The following is a 14,814-nucleotide window of genomic DNA, read 5'->3' on the forward strand; positions in this document are numbered from 1 at the left end:
CACCCTGAGAATCTTTCAGCAACTGTTCCTGGGTGTTCTGTATATTATTGCTGTTTTCTCATACACTGTCCCTGGGAATTTCACTCTCAGATTAGAAAAACGTCAGTTCTCTTCCTTCCATAGAGTGGGAGGGGGAAGAGAGAGAAAAAGCAAAGGAAAAAGAAAGCACAGTTGACAATTTAGACTAAAATATTAGGCTAGTATTTTATTTCTGGTGGCCTATTATTCAGACTGTGTTTTTTTTTTCTTTTCTTCTTGAACTCATTGCAAAAAAAGGTTAAAATCTTAAATAAGATTGATGTGAAATATCTTGTAGCATTAGACAAACATTTTGCAGAGCTGTGGATGGCCACTTAAAGGAAAAATAGAAGCAAATTGGACCCAGACATTCAGTCAGCAATTTTCAACCCTGCAGAGACAAAGAACCTTGAGGAGCTAACTTTATAATGAGGAGCTAAAGTACAGCATAGCAGAAATTAAAGAGAGGCCCAAATCCCCTTAGTGACAATTGTGTTTTTCACAGATCTCCTGGGTGGATGTTGCTTTGAGAGACCTTTGCAAAGGGGTGTAGCAAATGAGGGCCTCCTAGGAGACCATATCAGGGAAGCAAAAGCCCCTGGGCCAGAACAGAAATGGGAGGAGACTGAAGCAGAATAACACTTTCTCTGACAACGGAATGCCCAAATTCTGCGAATATAGTCATCTGAAAAGCACTCACATTCAGCCACCAAAAGTACTTGTAAGTTCCTGCAGTGAGAAGCAAACTTTTGCAGTAACTGGTTTCTTACAGTTCCCTTCTTAACTGCTGCTGGTGTTTATCCTGAAGTTTCTCACTTTAAGTTGGCTGATGGACAAAATAAATAAGTGAGAACCATGGATGCAGAACAAATGCCCTGGATTTCAATTGGGTTCAGTCTGCATTTTGTACTACAGTTGGATTCTTATAAGAGGGCAGCCAAAAAGCTGTGTCCAAATAAATTGCTGTATATCAGGATGAAAGACTTAAGGAGAATAAGGTTGGGGAGAAGCAAGAAAAAAACCCGAACACCTGGGCCATTTATGATGGACTAGAATGAATGCTTGTGTTTGAGAGTTCCATGGTTGCTGTGATTGTCTTTACTCGATGTGGGTTCAGAGAGCAGCTCATATGGGCTCCCAGTTTTAGTTGTGTGCTAAAACATTTACACACATCTAGCACAAAGTAATGAAAGAATATTGTCATTGTATTTCATTTGCATTTGATCAGAATCTTCCTTTCTTGGTTCCTGCCTCCCTCAGCAGAGCTCCATGTCATTGGATCAGAAGGGTTTTACTGATGGCACAGTGTGCAGTATCTCTGAGAATGTGTTCTGTGGTGCCTTTCTCTGTGCTTGCTACAGTCAGTTTCTCTACAAAACTGAAATGGATGCCACTATGGTCTTACTGCTTATTCAGAGCTACTTATATTTTGTCTGGGCAACCTGATACGATATCCTCTTTCATGCTGATGCTGAGATGATCAGAGAAGATGGGTGAAATAAACATCTTTCCATATAATTACTACAATTTTCACAATCAGGGACTCTTAATCTATATTTACCTGACAAGAAGGCAAATATTTAGTGAAATCATTACACTTCTTCTCAGTTCTCGCCCCTGGCACCAAACATTCCTGTTTTTATTGGACATTTTGCAGAGGCTTTACCTGGTAAACTACCTTCTGAAGAAAGACTGCCTCAGAGAATACCTCGTCAGTCTTCAAACTTGCAGGCTTCCACTCAGCTGCACCTATTACATTTGAATGTAGTTATGAAGCCTTTCCTTTCCTTCCCTGCCCTTCCTACCTTAATTTCATACATCCTCCTAATACCTTAGCTCCTGCAGCAGTTAAGCACAGAATGTGAATTTCCCTCTGCTCACAGGTAGCAACACGTTAGCGTTGACTGTGTACGTAGTACAGGTGCCTTGGGCAAAAATCAGACCAAATGCTGCTTGGTAACAGATGCAATATTCCCACAGTTTTGGGCCCACAGGATATTATCTACAGTGCAACCAACAGGAGTCACGAAGGCCTATCTGCCCTTCACAATGCACTGGAAGAAAAGCAGACCTTCAAAGGACATGGATCTTCCCATGCAAAGATTGTGATCAGTAAATCACAGCCTTCTCTTAGTTTCTGTATTTCACTGGTCCTAAAACAAGCTTCCCACAGGTGCTGTTGCTCTTGTTTCTGCTGAATCTGCCTTACAACTACACCCACTGGATGGATGATAACAAATGAAGAAGCATCTCATTGTGTGCAGGGCACTGATACAGCATGTCTACCGAAATGGCTCACGTAGCAAAAGTAATTACTCAGCTAGTTGCTGCCCCCTTATTTCTCAGAGCAGGTAAGGAGAATGGGGCTAGAGGCATTGTCTCCTGATGGAAGGATAGCAGAATGCCATTGGGAACAGTATTCTCTCAGATTGCACCAGCTAGGCCTGCAGCCACTTATATCCACAATGTATTTCACAAAGGAATTTATGAAGTCCGTGGACTTACATGGTTGTGCAGGGCTAATGGTAAAACTGAAAAGACGTATCAGTGTTATTTGCACTTGCATTACTGTCTTGGGGTTTAGTTGGCTGAACTTTACTTTTTGTATGTCATTTGATTATATGTAAAATAAATAATAATAATAATTATAAAAGGGAGAAGATCCAAAAAGCTGTGTTAGGGACACTAAAAACAAGTTCTCATTAGATAGGAAAAAACAGAGAGGAGAGCAAAGGAAGGAAAAAAAAAAAAGTTTTTGGATCACAATAAAGAGGACTGTAATGTTATCATTTGCTGCCTCAAAGGAATGGATATATTTTTTAAGCTATTCTTTGCTGTCGGTGGCTATGGAGACACCTTTCCCTGCATCTGGCCAAGCATCTGACTCAGTTGCTCCCACAGGAGAGATAATGTCCCTGTTTGTACATTGTGCAAGAGAGGCAACAGGAAGCGCTTTAACATGACCCATTGGGCTCAGCCCCTGCCCCACCCTGGCTGTAAACACCTGAGTTCATCACACACTGGCCCAGGTCCGAATCCTGAGCCCATTCCCCACCCAGGGATCCAAAAGAGAGTTGTCATCTTGCCATGACCCAGGAAAATGACCACCCTAAGCCCCAGCTCAATAACTGAGGGTGATGCTTGGAGGGGCTCGAGGTAGCGCAGAGGGGGTGGAAATGAATCAGAGCACTTCTTGGCTAGATATTTCTAACCAAATCTTGCCTAATTAGTAGCTGCCAAGAACTGTTGCCATCTGCTGTGGAGTTGCCTGAGCCTGGTCCTGGCATACAGACACAGATCCGCAGTACGCCTGCAGTGTCATCCACATCAGAGCAGCCATTAGTTATCTTTTTTTTCTCCATGGTCTCAGTGGAATAAGTGAGTATTAGATAGGCTGAGATTAAACACTCCACTTGCTATACTTAATAGCTCAGGCTAGGATGCAGTGAAGAGCTCCATTTTCTCTGATATCTGGGGACACAGACTTTCAGATCTCTCACTTCTCTCTATCCCCACATTTTGCTTACTAGCATGCATAATCTGTCATTTGTAGACTCTGAGCTTTGGCTGAATTTTTACCTGTCTCCCCAGGAAGGAAATAGGCCTCTGAGTTCTTCACCAGTTTTCCTACTTTCTTCCCATGGTTATGCCAAGTAGCGAGCTTTGCAGGACCCTGGCCTTTCTTAAATCACAGGCATGAAAGAAGAAAAGTGATATCCTTGCACAACCAAAGCAACTCAAACCAAGACAAGCTCCAGCTTTTCCTGCTGTGCTGCCAAGCACCACACCCGGCTGGAGCTCTTTACTGGGCCAGCTCTCCTGGCTGCAGGGCAGGAGGAGGGGACAGGCCTCTAATCAAGGACAAGACTCACCTTATCCCTGATTTTTTTCTCCTCCTTCATGATTTGCTTCTTACATTGAGGTTGGGTTTTTTTTAAGTGTTTTTTTTTCTTCTTCTTTTTTTTTTTTTTTTTTTTTTTTTTTTTCTGGAATGCTGGAATGCTGAGTTTTTTTGCCTCCTCTGAACATTTGTTAGATCTTTTATTTTGATAGTCCGATATCTCTTTCCCCTAAGATCTGTATAGCTGCGCTTGGGTATGAGTAGTTTTCTCCCTTGAACTCTATCACACTCTCATTTGAGGAGGATGGAAGAGGGGCTTTTATTGTGCCGATGGATTTTGCCCATCCCTCTCTGGATCTGAATAGGCCAGCATTATTTCACAAGTGCTAAATCCACTCACAATGGTTTTTAACGCTGAGCTGCTGAGCCAGCTGAACAGCAAACACCAGAGGGGAAACCACATTTCGTGAGCACTTCAGATTCCTTCAGACCCTACGTGGAGCCATTAAGAGCAAAGTAAAAGCCCTTTGACACAACTCCCTTAGGCAACTTTTTCACAGCTACATGCCAAAAAATGGGGACTGGCTAAGGATTTGGTCCTGGATCAGCTCCCAAGAATCTAGTACATGGAGATGAAAATGGAGTTCAAATCTGTTTTAGTAGCACATTATATTTTCTTGAGGCATATTAATTCTTTGCTGGTTGTCTCTCTGATCACTGTGGATTGCCAGTCAAGATATTGCCAAAGGGTAAAGATGAGAAAAAACAGGCACTTGTGCTGCGTAGGAGTAGTTTTGGTTGTATTTCTGTTTGTATCTGTTTTTCTTATTCTTTACTTCTGAGTTAGGAAGAACCTAGACTGTATACCTCATGACCTTCCCAAATGATCCCAGAATAACTAGATCTTCAGCTAAGATGACCAGCCAAGAAAAATCCAAGGATTGGAACAATTGTCCCATGCTAATAATATAGATGAGGCCCTATGTAAAGGACCTGCCATTTCTGTCTCTGTCCAGATTCGAGATGACAGGGGACTTAAGTTTGCCACGGAAGAAGACATAATTGCACGTTCCCTAAACAAGTTATTTCACAATGATGTGGGTTATCTTAGATACTCAGTGATGGAGGTTTCCTAGCCCAGACAGTCTTGATAGAGTGATTACCTTGAGCAGCTGCATTGAGGGAGCAACAATAATTGATGGTAGTGGTGAAGATGAACCTCCTGTCATGTAGTTTCAGTCGGTAAAAAAATGTAGCCACAGCCTGAAGTCACAAAGGATCATGAAGAAACATTTGATCTTGAAACAGCTGATAAAGGGTTCAAACTTAAAGTAGAATAGTGGTGATCAAGAACATGTGTGATCATCCTGAGTCATAATTTATGTTTAATTTAATTTAGCTTACTTCACTTTTGCTTTGGTGCTTGCTTCCTACATCAACGTGGCTGAACATGACTGTAGCTCCACCAAAAAAGAGATGCAAACACAGCTGTGTGCTTGGGCTTTTGAAAGCCTGTCAACAAAGTCCGTTTCTAACAGATGTTGAAGTTACATTCAGCAGGGTGGGAATTGTGTTTGGTCTGTTATTGGCAGCTTCAGTTAATGTTTTACTTTACATTGTGTGAGGTAACAAGGTGGTCTCTGATGACTAAATACAGCAACTTTTAACAATTCCTCAAAAAATAATGGGTATTAGGATTTTAGCAAATGAAAAGGAGAAATGGAACAACAGACCACTCTGCTGCATGCCAGTTCACCTGTTCATTCAGACAACCTGTTTTTCCTTCCTGTTTCAGTCAGTTTCTGTAAATGAGCCTTTGGGTACACCGGTGGTCCCTCTGCTTTGATTTACAAGTCTGTAAAATAGGCAAGAAAACACTTGTTTCTCCATGCACACACTGGGAAGTTAAATCCACTGATTCTTATAAAATGCCTGGAAAATTATGGGCAGTGAGCTTGGCTCTCACATAATTTCTGTGGAGTATTTCAGTGTTTATATTTTCTACGGATACATACTTTCAGAAAAACATAGGTTACAGTTAAATAGCTGATTGCTTTTTGACTCTTTTCAGACTGGTGCGAGCAGTTATTTTTTTCATATAACTAAAGCCTGTGGTGAACCTGGGTTTTTCATCCTTCCCCCCAAAAATATTATTTTGAATTGTGTGGGTACAAAGTGAAAAGTTCTGCAAATATGCATAAATATTTGCAAAAATTATAAAGAGAAAGAAGGGAGCCCAAACAATCCACAAACCAGCACAGCATCTAGTTTTCATGTTCTCATTTCTCTAAAGTAGGTGGTAGGATTCCCCCATAATTTCCAGCACTTGCTGAACCTTGACCCAAGAAGCTTCATGAGAAATTTCTTCCCTAAGGGTTATTTTGGATTGAATGTGCTAAGATCCCAAGTAGAAAGGTTTTCACGGTTATAATTATAGAATCAGACAGCTGATTCATGTAATTTGACAAGGAATTATAATTTGCCTTCTTCGAAGGTGCATGTCAAGGTGTATAGCATCTGGCGATGTGAATCTTGCAGCATCTGCAGTTGGGCTCTTCTATCATTCTGGTGTCCAATTCAAGTTTCTTTTACATGTTTACATACCCGAAGCAATCCAGATTTCAGTAGTGTTAAGTTTCTTGGAGCTGGTTTCTTCTACTCCCTTTTCTCAGAGAGTATTTTATAAACATTTGACTCACAAGCCAGCGATGGGGAAATGGCAGTGAAAATACCCACATGCCCTTTCATATTTGGAGAAGTTCATGCTTCTGTGTGGGTGTTACTGTATACATGCAGCATCACCCATTGCAGGCTGCCAGAAGAGAGACATGATACACGAATATGGATTTTTCAGAAAGGGCTGAGAAATGGTAGCTTGGGCTGAAGGCTTCTATTTTTACTGGCTAACTGAGGGGAGGATCTGTACCTGTTTGTCAAATGAGGGTGAACAGAGAAGCAGAAGAATGATTCAACTCTCAGACGTGGGATGGAATGAGGCCAAACGAGGCAAATTTTTTATAAAAGACATGAAAATTGATTAATTTAGCAGGGGCTTCTCATTGTAGAGGGCTCCAATACAGAAAGATGGTTCTGTGGGAGGCTTTGACATTGGCCAACGAGGAAAGCCATGTGTTAACATGACCATAAACAGGCCATGGATTAGCCACTAAATAAAACCCTCCACTCCCTATATGCACTCAAATCTCCAGGTTGCAAGTGTGGGGGATTCTTGTCTGTGTAGAACACAGGGGCCCTCAAAGGGCTGCTAAGGGGAATATGGTAGAATGAGAGGAAAGGGGGATGATCCAAGGTGGCTCCCATCCTCCAGAAGGGGTGCACCAGTGATGATTCACTGCCACTCTAGGCAGAGCATAGGGCCTCCACCACACAAAGACCTGCGTGTCTCCTCAGCCTCTGGCACTGTGCAGGCACCATCCTGTCATACTCTGAACCGTTGGTCCTCTCCCCTTACTTCAGGGAGGTGGCAGCACTCCAGCCCATATGACCCCTCTTTCCAACAGGGATTTTTGTAAATCCCTCAATTTCTTCAGAACACTTTTACCATGCATATAGGTGAAATGCTGTGAGAAACCCTTCCAGGCAGCGGGGTAAAATGTTCCAGAACTTACTTATTGTTATGGCAGCTCCAGCTCTGACTGAAACCCAAAGTTCTAAAGCCTCAGTTTGTAGAGTGAGTGCTGGAAGAGTGCTATGAAAACAAAATATGTCAGCAAGAGGACTTCTTATTATATCAGTCTAATAGCACACAGTACCAGCAGGTAATATTTTAGTCCCTTTTCCTTACTTTATATTGCTTTTTTCTTTCACTAGCCACTGCTGAAAGGCTTCTGAGCAAAGGCTACTACCACAGAACACAATTGGGACCTCAGTGTGGGCCCAAAGCAGTATGAGTGTGCAAACACCATGGCAAAGTTTTCTTGGGTTACTCTGAAATTCTTGCCAAAACAGACATAAAAGATTCAGTTTGCTTCCTATAAGCCCCTCCTGTCTTCAGAGGTGTTCTGTCAAGGATGAATTTGTCTCCCAGGAAGCTCTCTGGCATGTGGGTTTGCTGTCAACCCATGTGCAACTGTAGACAAAGCCTCTCACCAAGCCCTGGCAAGTAACTTCTTAGATACATCAGACAAAATCATTCTTCTAATGACCTATCACTGCCTTCTTCTTTCTACCACAGTGCTATCTGAATCCTACCCTGGCTCTAAACCCAGTGTAAGGACCCTTTTTAAAAGCAGCCCCTCGTACTCTTCTGCAGGAGGCTTCTTCATGCCTATTGTTTCTGTGAGTGCAGACTTACTAAGTGGTCAATCAAGCTAATTCATTTTTTGATACGTGTTCTGTTAAAATCCCTTGCCCTTCTCTATGTGCAGAGTTTCAGTGTGAACATGGTCTGCTAGCATGGGATTGAATTAAGACACTGCTACTGGTCTTTCCCCCACCCCTCAACAAGGTGGAGTGCTAAGGGCCAGGTCAGCCTCCAGTGTGTAAGGCCACTGATTTCTGTGGGATAACTCCAAGGAGATGGTTGATTCTACACATACCTCATTTTCACCAAGTACCTTGAAATCTGGGTAAGTTTAGTTCTTCAAGATGAGAAAACACCATCCCCATGTTTGGGACAGGCATAAATGAATGTTCTAAGTGGGAAGTCTGCGTTCAGTTAGAGCTGGTGGGAGGAATGTACAGGGGAGAGGAGAAATGCCGCGTCTGGCTGGAGAACAAAGGACCGATCAGTACTGGCTCTAAGAAAAAGTCTCCTTCTTAGTATCATCATGCTGTCTGTCCTTTAGTGTCAGAGTTACAAGTCTCTGGCACCAGCCCCAACTTTACAGCTCCCTGCCACTGGAATGAAGAGCATAGGATCATTCTCACTCCTAAGTGTGATACTGTATTTCATATCTGCCTTCTGACTGACAAGGCATGTTGAATCTTCACCTTAGCCTCTAGCTAGCCCTATAAAGGCTTTAGTCTCAAGCAGCAATCTGAAATCTTGCAGTCTGAGTGACATCCACTAGTGAGAGCAATCACTGTTTGGACATTCCCTGCTCCTGCCTCAGGCTGTGCTCAGACTTGGACCTTCAGCTAATTGATCTGAAGCGAGAGGCAGCTTCTGCTGAGAGAAGGGAACCTGCTCCCTCCTTGTGCTCTCCTGGCCACACAGTCCTACCCCTGCTGGGTGCTGGTGCTTGCCTGATCCTTCCAGGAACCCATTCGGCACAGAGGAACAGAAACTCTGGCAAAGAGTGATGCATTTTCTCTGAGTTTAACTCTCTGAATTAGCTTTACCAGGGTCAAATGAGTGACACAGGGGATGGAGCGCACACTGGGAGTGGGGAGCAGGCTCCTGCTTGGGGGGCTGTGTCAGCTGGACTAGTGTTGTTAAAACTGGTGAAATAAGTTCTCAGACGCTTGATGACTGAGTTGCACACATTGCAGGAGTGACTCTTTCTAAAGCACTTGGTATTTTATTCCTTAAAGGTGCGTTCTTACTGGAGACTCTTGTCCAAACACAAATCAAAGAACCCAAATAACACTATTGAAGTCCACTGGGGCAAGGATACTGCTTGGCTGGGGATATTGTATTGCCATCATTCTAGGAAATTGCTAAATGAGGGTAAAGGTCCTCCAGCACTAGAAAGCACAAGCTGGCTGTTACTGCAGAAGCAGGCAAATAATGTGCCGGAGCCAGGAACTTGTAAGCACGTCACAGCCTCGAGGCACACGCTAAAGCCACAAACAAAAATGCAAAACCAGAAGTCTAAGACACTCGCTGCTTTCCCTCTTCAAGCCTGGGCTGAAAGTGGGATGTGAGAGATGGGTCTTACGGCACTAAGTGGGACTTTCCAATTGTTTTGTGGGCATTTTGGAAAATTCCCCACTCCTGTCAGGCCTACAGCTAACTCTATTTATCTGCCTGTTTAAAATTTTCCTGCTGCTGACATGGTCAAAAATTGAGCACTGGGAGTAAATTATCCAAGGATTTAGTGCCCCCATTCCTTCCCCCCTTTTTTTTCCCCTTCTTTCAAGTTGCTTGTAAACCTGTCTTTCTTTCTGCAGATGTACGTAATATTCCAAGTGTTCACCAAACAGCTTATGCCAAAAAATTTCAGCACAGGGGCTCTTTCCCAGAATGATTATTTTATCTGTTTACTCTTCTTACTTTTGATGTATGAATGATTCCCTAAATGGTGATGTATTATTTCTGCTTCTCATCCCAGAGGATTGTAACTTTTTTAAAACTAAGGAGTAAGAAACTATAAAAAGAAAGAAAGAAGCGGCATGTGCGATGTAGTCCCTTTTGCAATATGAATATGGATGGCATTCATCCAGTGCACATCCTTTAAACGCCCACTTAACCAGAACACAGCATTCATTCATGAATTAGAAAATATTAAAACACAAACCTAACCAGCCTCTGGAGCCGTTTACAATCGGCCCCAGCCTTTGCTCCATTTTGCAGTATTCATCTGGGGCTCTGACAGACATAGCCATGGCAGCAGTGTGTGAGTGTTACTGACTTCAGCCGTCTGCAGACCTTCCCCTGGATGCTGTGGTGGGAGGGGTAGAACGGATGTAGTCTCAGTTGCTCCCATTCAAAGTCTGGTACATTAGCTTAAATCACCAGTGAAATAGGGTTGTGTTAAGATGCCAAATCGTGAACTGCAGCAGCTGAGGCACACGGCTAAACAGATTGAATGGGCCTTTTGCTTCTGAAAAGAACAGACCTGTACAGCCCCCTCCTCCTCCCCGTTCTCCCCAACCCCCCCTGCAAATCAGGGGAAGAGGTGGGAGTTAAGGGAAGTAATAGAAAAAGTGCAGATTAATCAGCTAGAGTGTGACTGTCAAAGCTAAGCTACTATTCTGGCTTGCAAACCTTTATTTCCTGAAGCAAAAAGGACCTGGTGATAGGACCTTGTGGGCTGTTTCTCTCCCAAATGTGTTTTTCTATCTCAGAACACACCATTGCATCTCATCATGTTACTGCTCCGCCTCCATGCTTACTTGTCAATGGCAGATGTTTAGTAGGAGAAGTTGAAAGTTTTGCTCGAAAACCAAAATAGAGATGTCCGGTAAGAAAAGTGTATTATTTAAATTGATTCACATTAAAGTCTTGTCTTTCAATGAGTGAATTAATCTTTTTAATTAAAAGGTTTTAATTTAAGCTTTGTCTTAGTGTTTGGCTAATGGGTGCAAATCAGGCGAGGCTGCTCTATCTTTGGTGCCTGGTTGTTTTTCCATTCTGTGACCCCCTGTGTCATTTGAGGTTCTTTCAGTCCTCAAAACTGAAAATGAGATTCCTTTGAAACACATCAAGCAAGAAAATGTTTGTTTGTGAAAAAGTGGATTAATGGCACTTCTTGCTGATAAAAATCTGCCCTATGTCTCACCAATGAACAGTCGGCATACATCTTCTCTAGTGCAAGTTATCTCTTGCAGTCTGGTCAGCAACTTGGTTATTGCCTGCAGGGAGCTGAGGAGGGATTTGTTTTTATCCTGCCATTGATCATGGGAATTGAAAGTACCTTTTTTAACTCACAGAACTGTAAATATTTTACTGATCATAACGTCCTCCTGACCTCTTTTCAATGCTTTCTCCAATATTTGGCTTTCTGACCTGCTCCATGAGATGGCAAATTCCACAGGCTGATACCACACTGGAGAGGGAGTGTCTCCTGCCAGGAAGACTTTCAGTTTTGCTGAGTGAGCTTTATTTTCATCTTTTGGGATGAGCAAAAATGTTGGGAACCAATCGGTTATTCTTAGAACCATCTAAAATGGTCTTCATCGCCTCTCCCAGCTCTCTTCTGTGCTGGGCTAGAGACTCATGTTATTTCCATTTTCTTGTCACCTGACAAGCCTGTTTGTCCAAATGTGTAAGAAATGCTAGGACCCTTTCCCTATAAGTACACGACCATGTTTCTGTGTTGTATCTCAGCCATGTTCCTGGCTGTTCCTCCCGCTCTATCCCAGAGCTCCCAGAGGAGGAGCGAATCAGGAGTCACCTCCCTACAGCATGCGACACACATTCCTGCAGGTTCCTCATAAACATCCAGGAAGACACCTGCTCTGCAGTCAGTGCTCAGAGCAGGGTCTCAACAAAGTCTTTTAAATTGACTTTCTACTGAAAGACATGTTTTTCCCCCCTTTCCAGTGGGAAAGGGATCAGTTTTTCCCACTGATCCCTTTATCTCACGCTTCTTAAATCACAACACACTGGGACCCTCTGCCTGCCTCAGCGTTGCAGTTGTATGCAGTGTACTTTCCCTCCCTTGCCAGCACTGCATATTTCCTGATCATATGCATGCACTTGTCTCTGTTTGGTACTTTCTGGTGGCTCCGTGAAATCTCTCTATACTGTCACAAATTCAAATCTCAGATCTTTGGTGTGGCATCCCACGTAGAGAAAGATAGAAACACTTGTAGCATCAGAGAATCACTAAAGTTAGAAAGACCACTACAGTGGTCTAGTCCAGATATCAGCCAGTCTTCACCATGCCCACTGACCATGTCTCTCAGTGCCACATCCAGTTCCAGGTTGCTGACCATCTCCAGGGACGGTGACTCCACCACCTCCCTGGGCCTCCACCCCTTCCTACTTTAGAAACACATACGTATGCTCTTTTCAATGTTGTAACTCAAGGAAACTTTGTCTTTCTGGCATTATTTACTTTTCTGAGTGTTGTAAGGACTACTTTTGGCTGATGGTACTGCAAATCACTTTTGGCTCTTCATAACCTCAAGATGAAATGGAAGAGAAAAGTCTGACTGCGGAAAAAAATCTAAAATCCAGATTTTTCTGTAGTTTATGAGCATTTTAATCTGTGAAGTTGATTTTTTTTCATCTATGGACCGTGCTAAAAATCCAATATAGACCTGAAACTTTTCATTGTGTGGGGAGATTTAATATACAAGGATTTAACTTTATTTTTATTTAGCATAATTTCGTATCCTCTTTGTCCTCTGTCCCCTGTTCCTGGCTCAGGGATGTCTATATTTTTCTCTCAGAAAGTTTATCCTCTCTCTTCCCGAGTGCTAAACAATGTATTTTCACCAACTGTTAAAGCTACCTCTACATATTATTCAGCTATGGTGTCTCTATCTCTGAGCATAGCTGTTCCAAGGTTTTATAAAGCTGCTCTGCACTTCATAACTTTAGGGGAGGTCCTGCAGGACCAGAGAACCTCCACCCTTCTTTCCAGTCCACTGCTCCAGCTCTGGGATGACAACCCTGATTATTCCCAAGGGCGCATACCTTACATTTTAGTCTCTTTGAGATGGACTGAAGAATTAAATATTGAGCCACCAGGTGGACTTCCCCACTTTTAATTCAGAGAACAGTTAAGACTGTAACAGACAGAAAAATCAGTGGCAAAATTTGGATCCTGCTGTCAACCTCCCCGGGGCTGGAAGCTGAGCCCCAGACAGTGCTTCACGCTCTGCCCTTCTCTGGAGTTGTCCCAAGCACGGATCTGGGCTTGAACTTCGGATGAGTGTTTGTGATCTGGGGTTTTGACTCCATTTCATCTCTAAAGTTTCTTTTTCCAAACCTTTGGGCAGTTGCCCTTTCCTAGAACACACGCTGAGAGCAAGAAACACCCTTCTTAAAAAACACAAATACTCAGAAGAGGAAAGTGGAGAACTGAAAGAGCTTTATCAAGAAGTGTTGTTTCTCTTCAAACCCCACATAGGAAACCCTGGCCTCTGCACTCCCTCAGCATTTGCTGTATTTATTTCTTCTCTCCTCTCCAGACTGGGAGCAGTTTCTGCCAAACAGAGCAAGGCTTTGTGAGATGAGGAACGGATCGGAGTTTTGCAGCTTGTAAAGTATGTGCTGCCTCCTCCTGAGAGCTGAACGCTCCCTTCTGCCCCTGCTGCCCCCCAGAGCAGCTCTTCTTAGCAATTCCACTCTTCTTACCCTCTTTCAGGAAAAGGCTCCTAGCTCCTGGCAGAACAGGGACAGAGCTAGTTTCACTTCAAAGGAGAGCAGAGGCAAAAAGCAGCAAGTGAAATTGGCTGCCGGAACAGAAGAGCGAGTGATAGAAGGGGTGAATATATCCCCTGAAGCAGGGATCTTCCCTCCCGTTTCTCCCTCCCCAGCTATTTCCCTGAGATAGACTCACTTGCAGGTTGATGCTCTCCCCTTCTGAAGCCATCCTGCTGCCCCTGGCTCTCTTCCCTGCAGACGGCACGAGGAGCGGGGCACTCTGCGATCCCGGAGACTCTCTCCCTGCTGGACCAGGCCGCTCAGCTGCTGGAACAGACCCACTATTCATCAGCCGCAGCCGGCCGCCCGCTTTGGCATCGGCTGGGGGCTGAGAGAGGGGGTGGCAGCCAATGCTGCATTGTCCAGGCAGCGTGTGGAACAAGCGTTCTTCTTAGACTTTCCATGACAGTTGTGCTCATGACGTGTCTGTGCTACCTCTCGGAGCCCAGCTGAGCCTCATGAGCTCACTTGGACTGGGACACAGGGTTGCAGCCAGTGTACCAAGCGGTTCCTGGTGTGGGCTGTGCGGCTGCAGTCGTGATCCCCAGCTCGCCCAGCTCATCAGCACACAGCTGAGAGTGCAGATGAAAAACTAACGGGTGAAGAGCTTAGGTCCAGAAAGTTGTGCTTGCTAGCTGCTGCCACAGCAAAGATATTGTTACGGCTGAGGTAAAATTTCCACTTTGCTCTGTTTATAGTCGCTTCTTCTCATTTTTCTCTCTAGCCAAAATGCCCTTCCTTATCCCTCCCCAACACTTTTTCTAGCTTCAATTTGATATAGCTGGTCTTGGCTGAAATCGAGTTCTGCTTTTTGCTTAAGTCAAAAACAGCTACAGATGACACTGGAATGGAAATGTATGCAGCCAGAAACAAATCACAGTGTAGGAAAATAAGTTATTATTAGGTGAAATGCTTAGGCAGAAGAATCAGTGCAATTTTCTAGATTCCAGAG

The 14,814-nt window shown here is 43.7% G+C and overlaps 1 protein-coding gene across 3 annotated transcripts in view; it reads right to left on the bottom strand.

The window, feature by feature from the left end:
* The window catches only part of NINJ2 (ninjurin 2), a 44,428-nt gene extending 30,069 nt beyond the window's left edge, over nt 1-14,359 (bottom strand). The window contains exon 1 of one of the 3 annotated variants that reach the window (XM_090134442.1): nt 13,999-14,359. In XM_090134442.1, the coding sequence (XP_089990568.1) occupies nt 13,999-14,151 (153 nt within the window). In that variant the 5' untranslated portion in view covers nt 14,152-14,359. The remainder of the gene's footprint in view (nt 1-13,998) is intronic. The other 2 variants (XM_031589734.2, XM_090134443.1) reach the window with 2 other exon arrangements.
* Nucleotides 14,360-14,814: the final 455 nt, after the last annotated feature.

This window comes from Phasianus colchicus, chromosome 1 (assembly GCF_987193195.1).
Source record: "Phasianus colchicus chromosome 1, bPhaCol1.hap1.1, whole genome shotgun sequence".
In the NCBI taxonomy this organism is placed as follows: Eukaryota; Metazoa; Chordata; class Aves; order Galliformes; family Phasianidae; genus Phasianus; species Phasianus colchicus.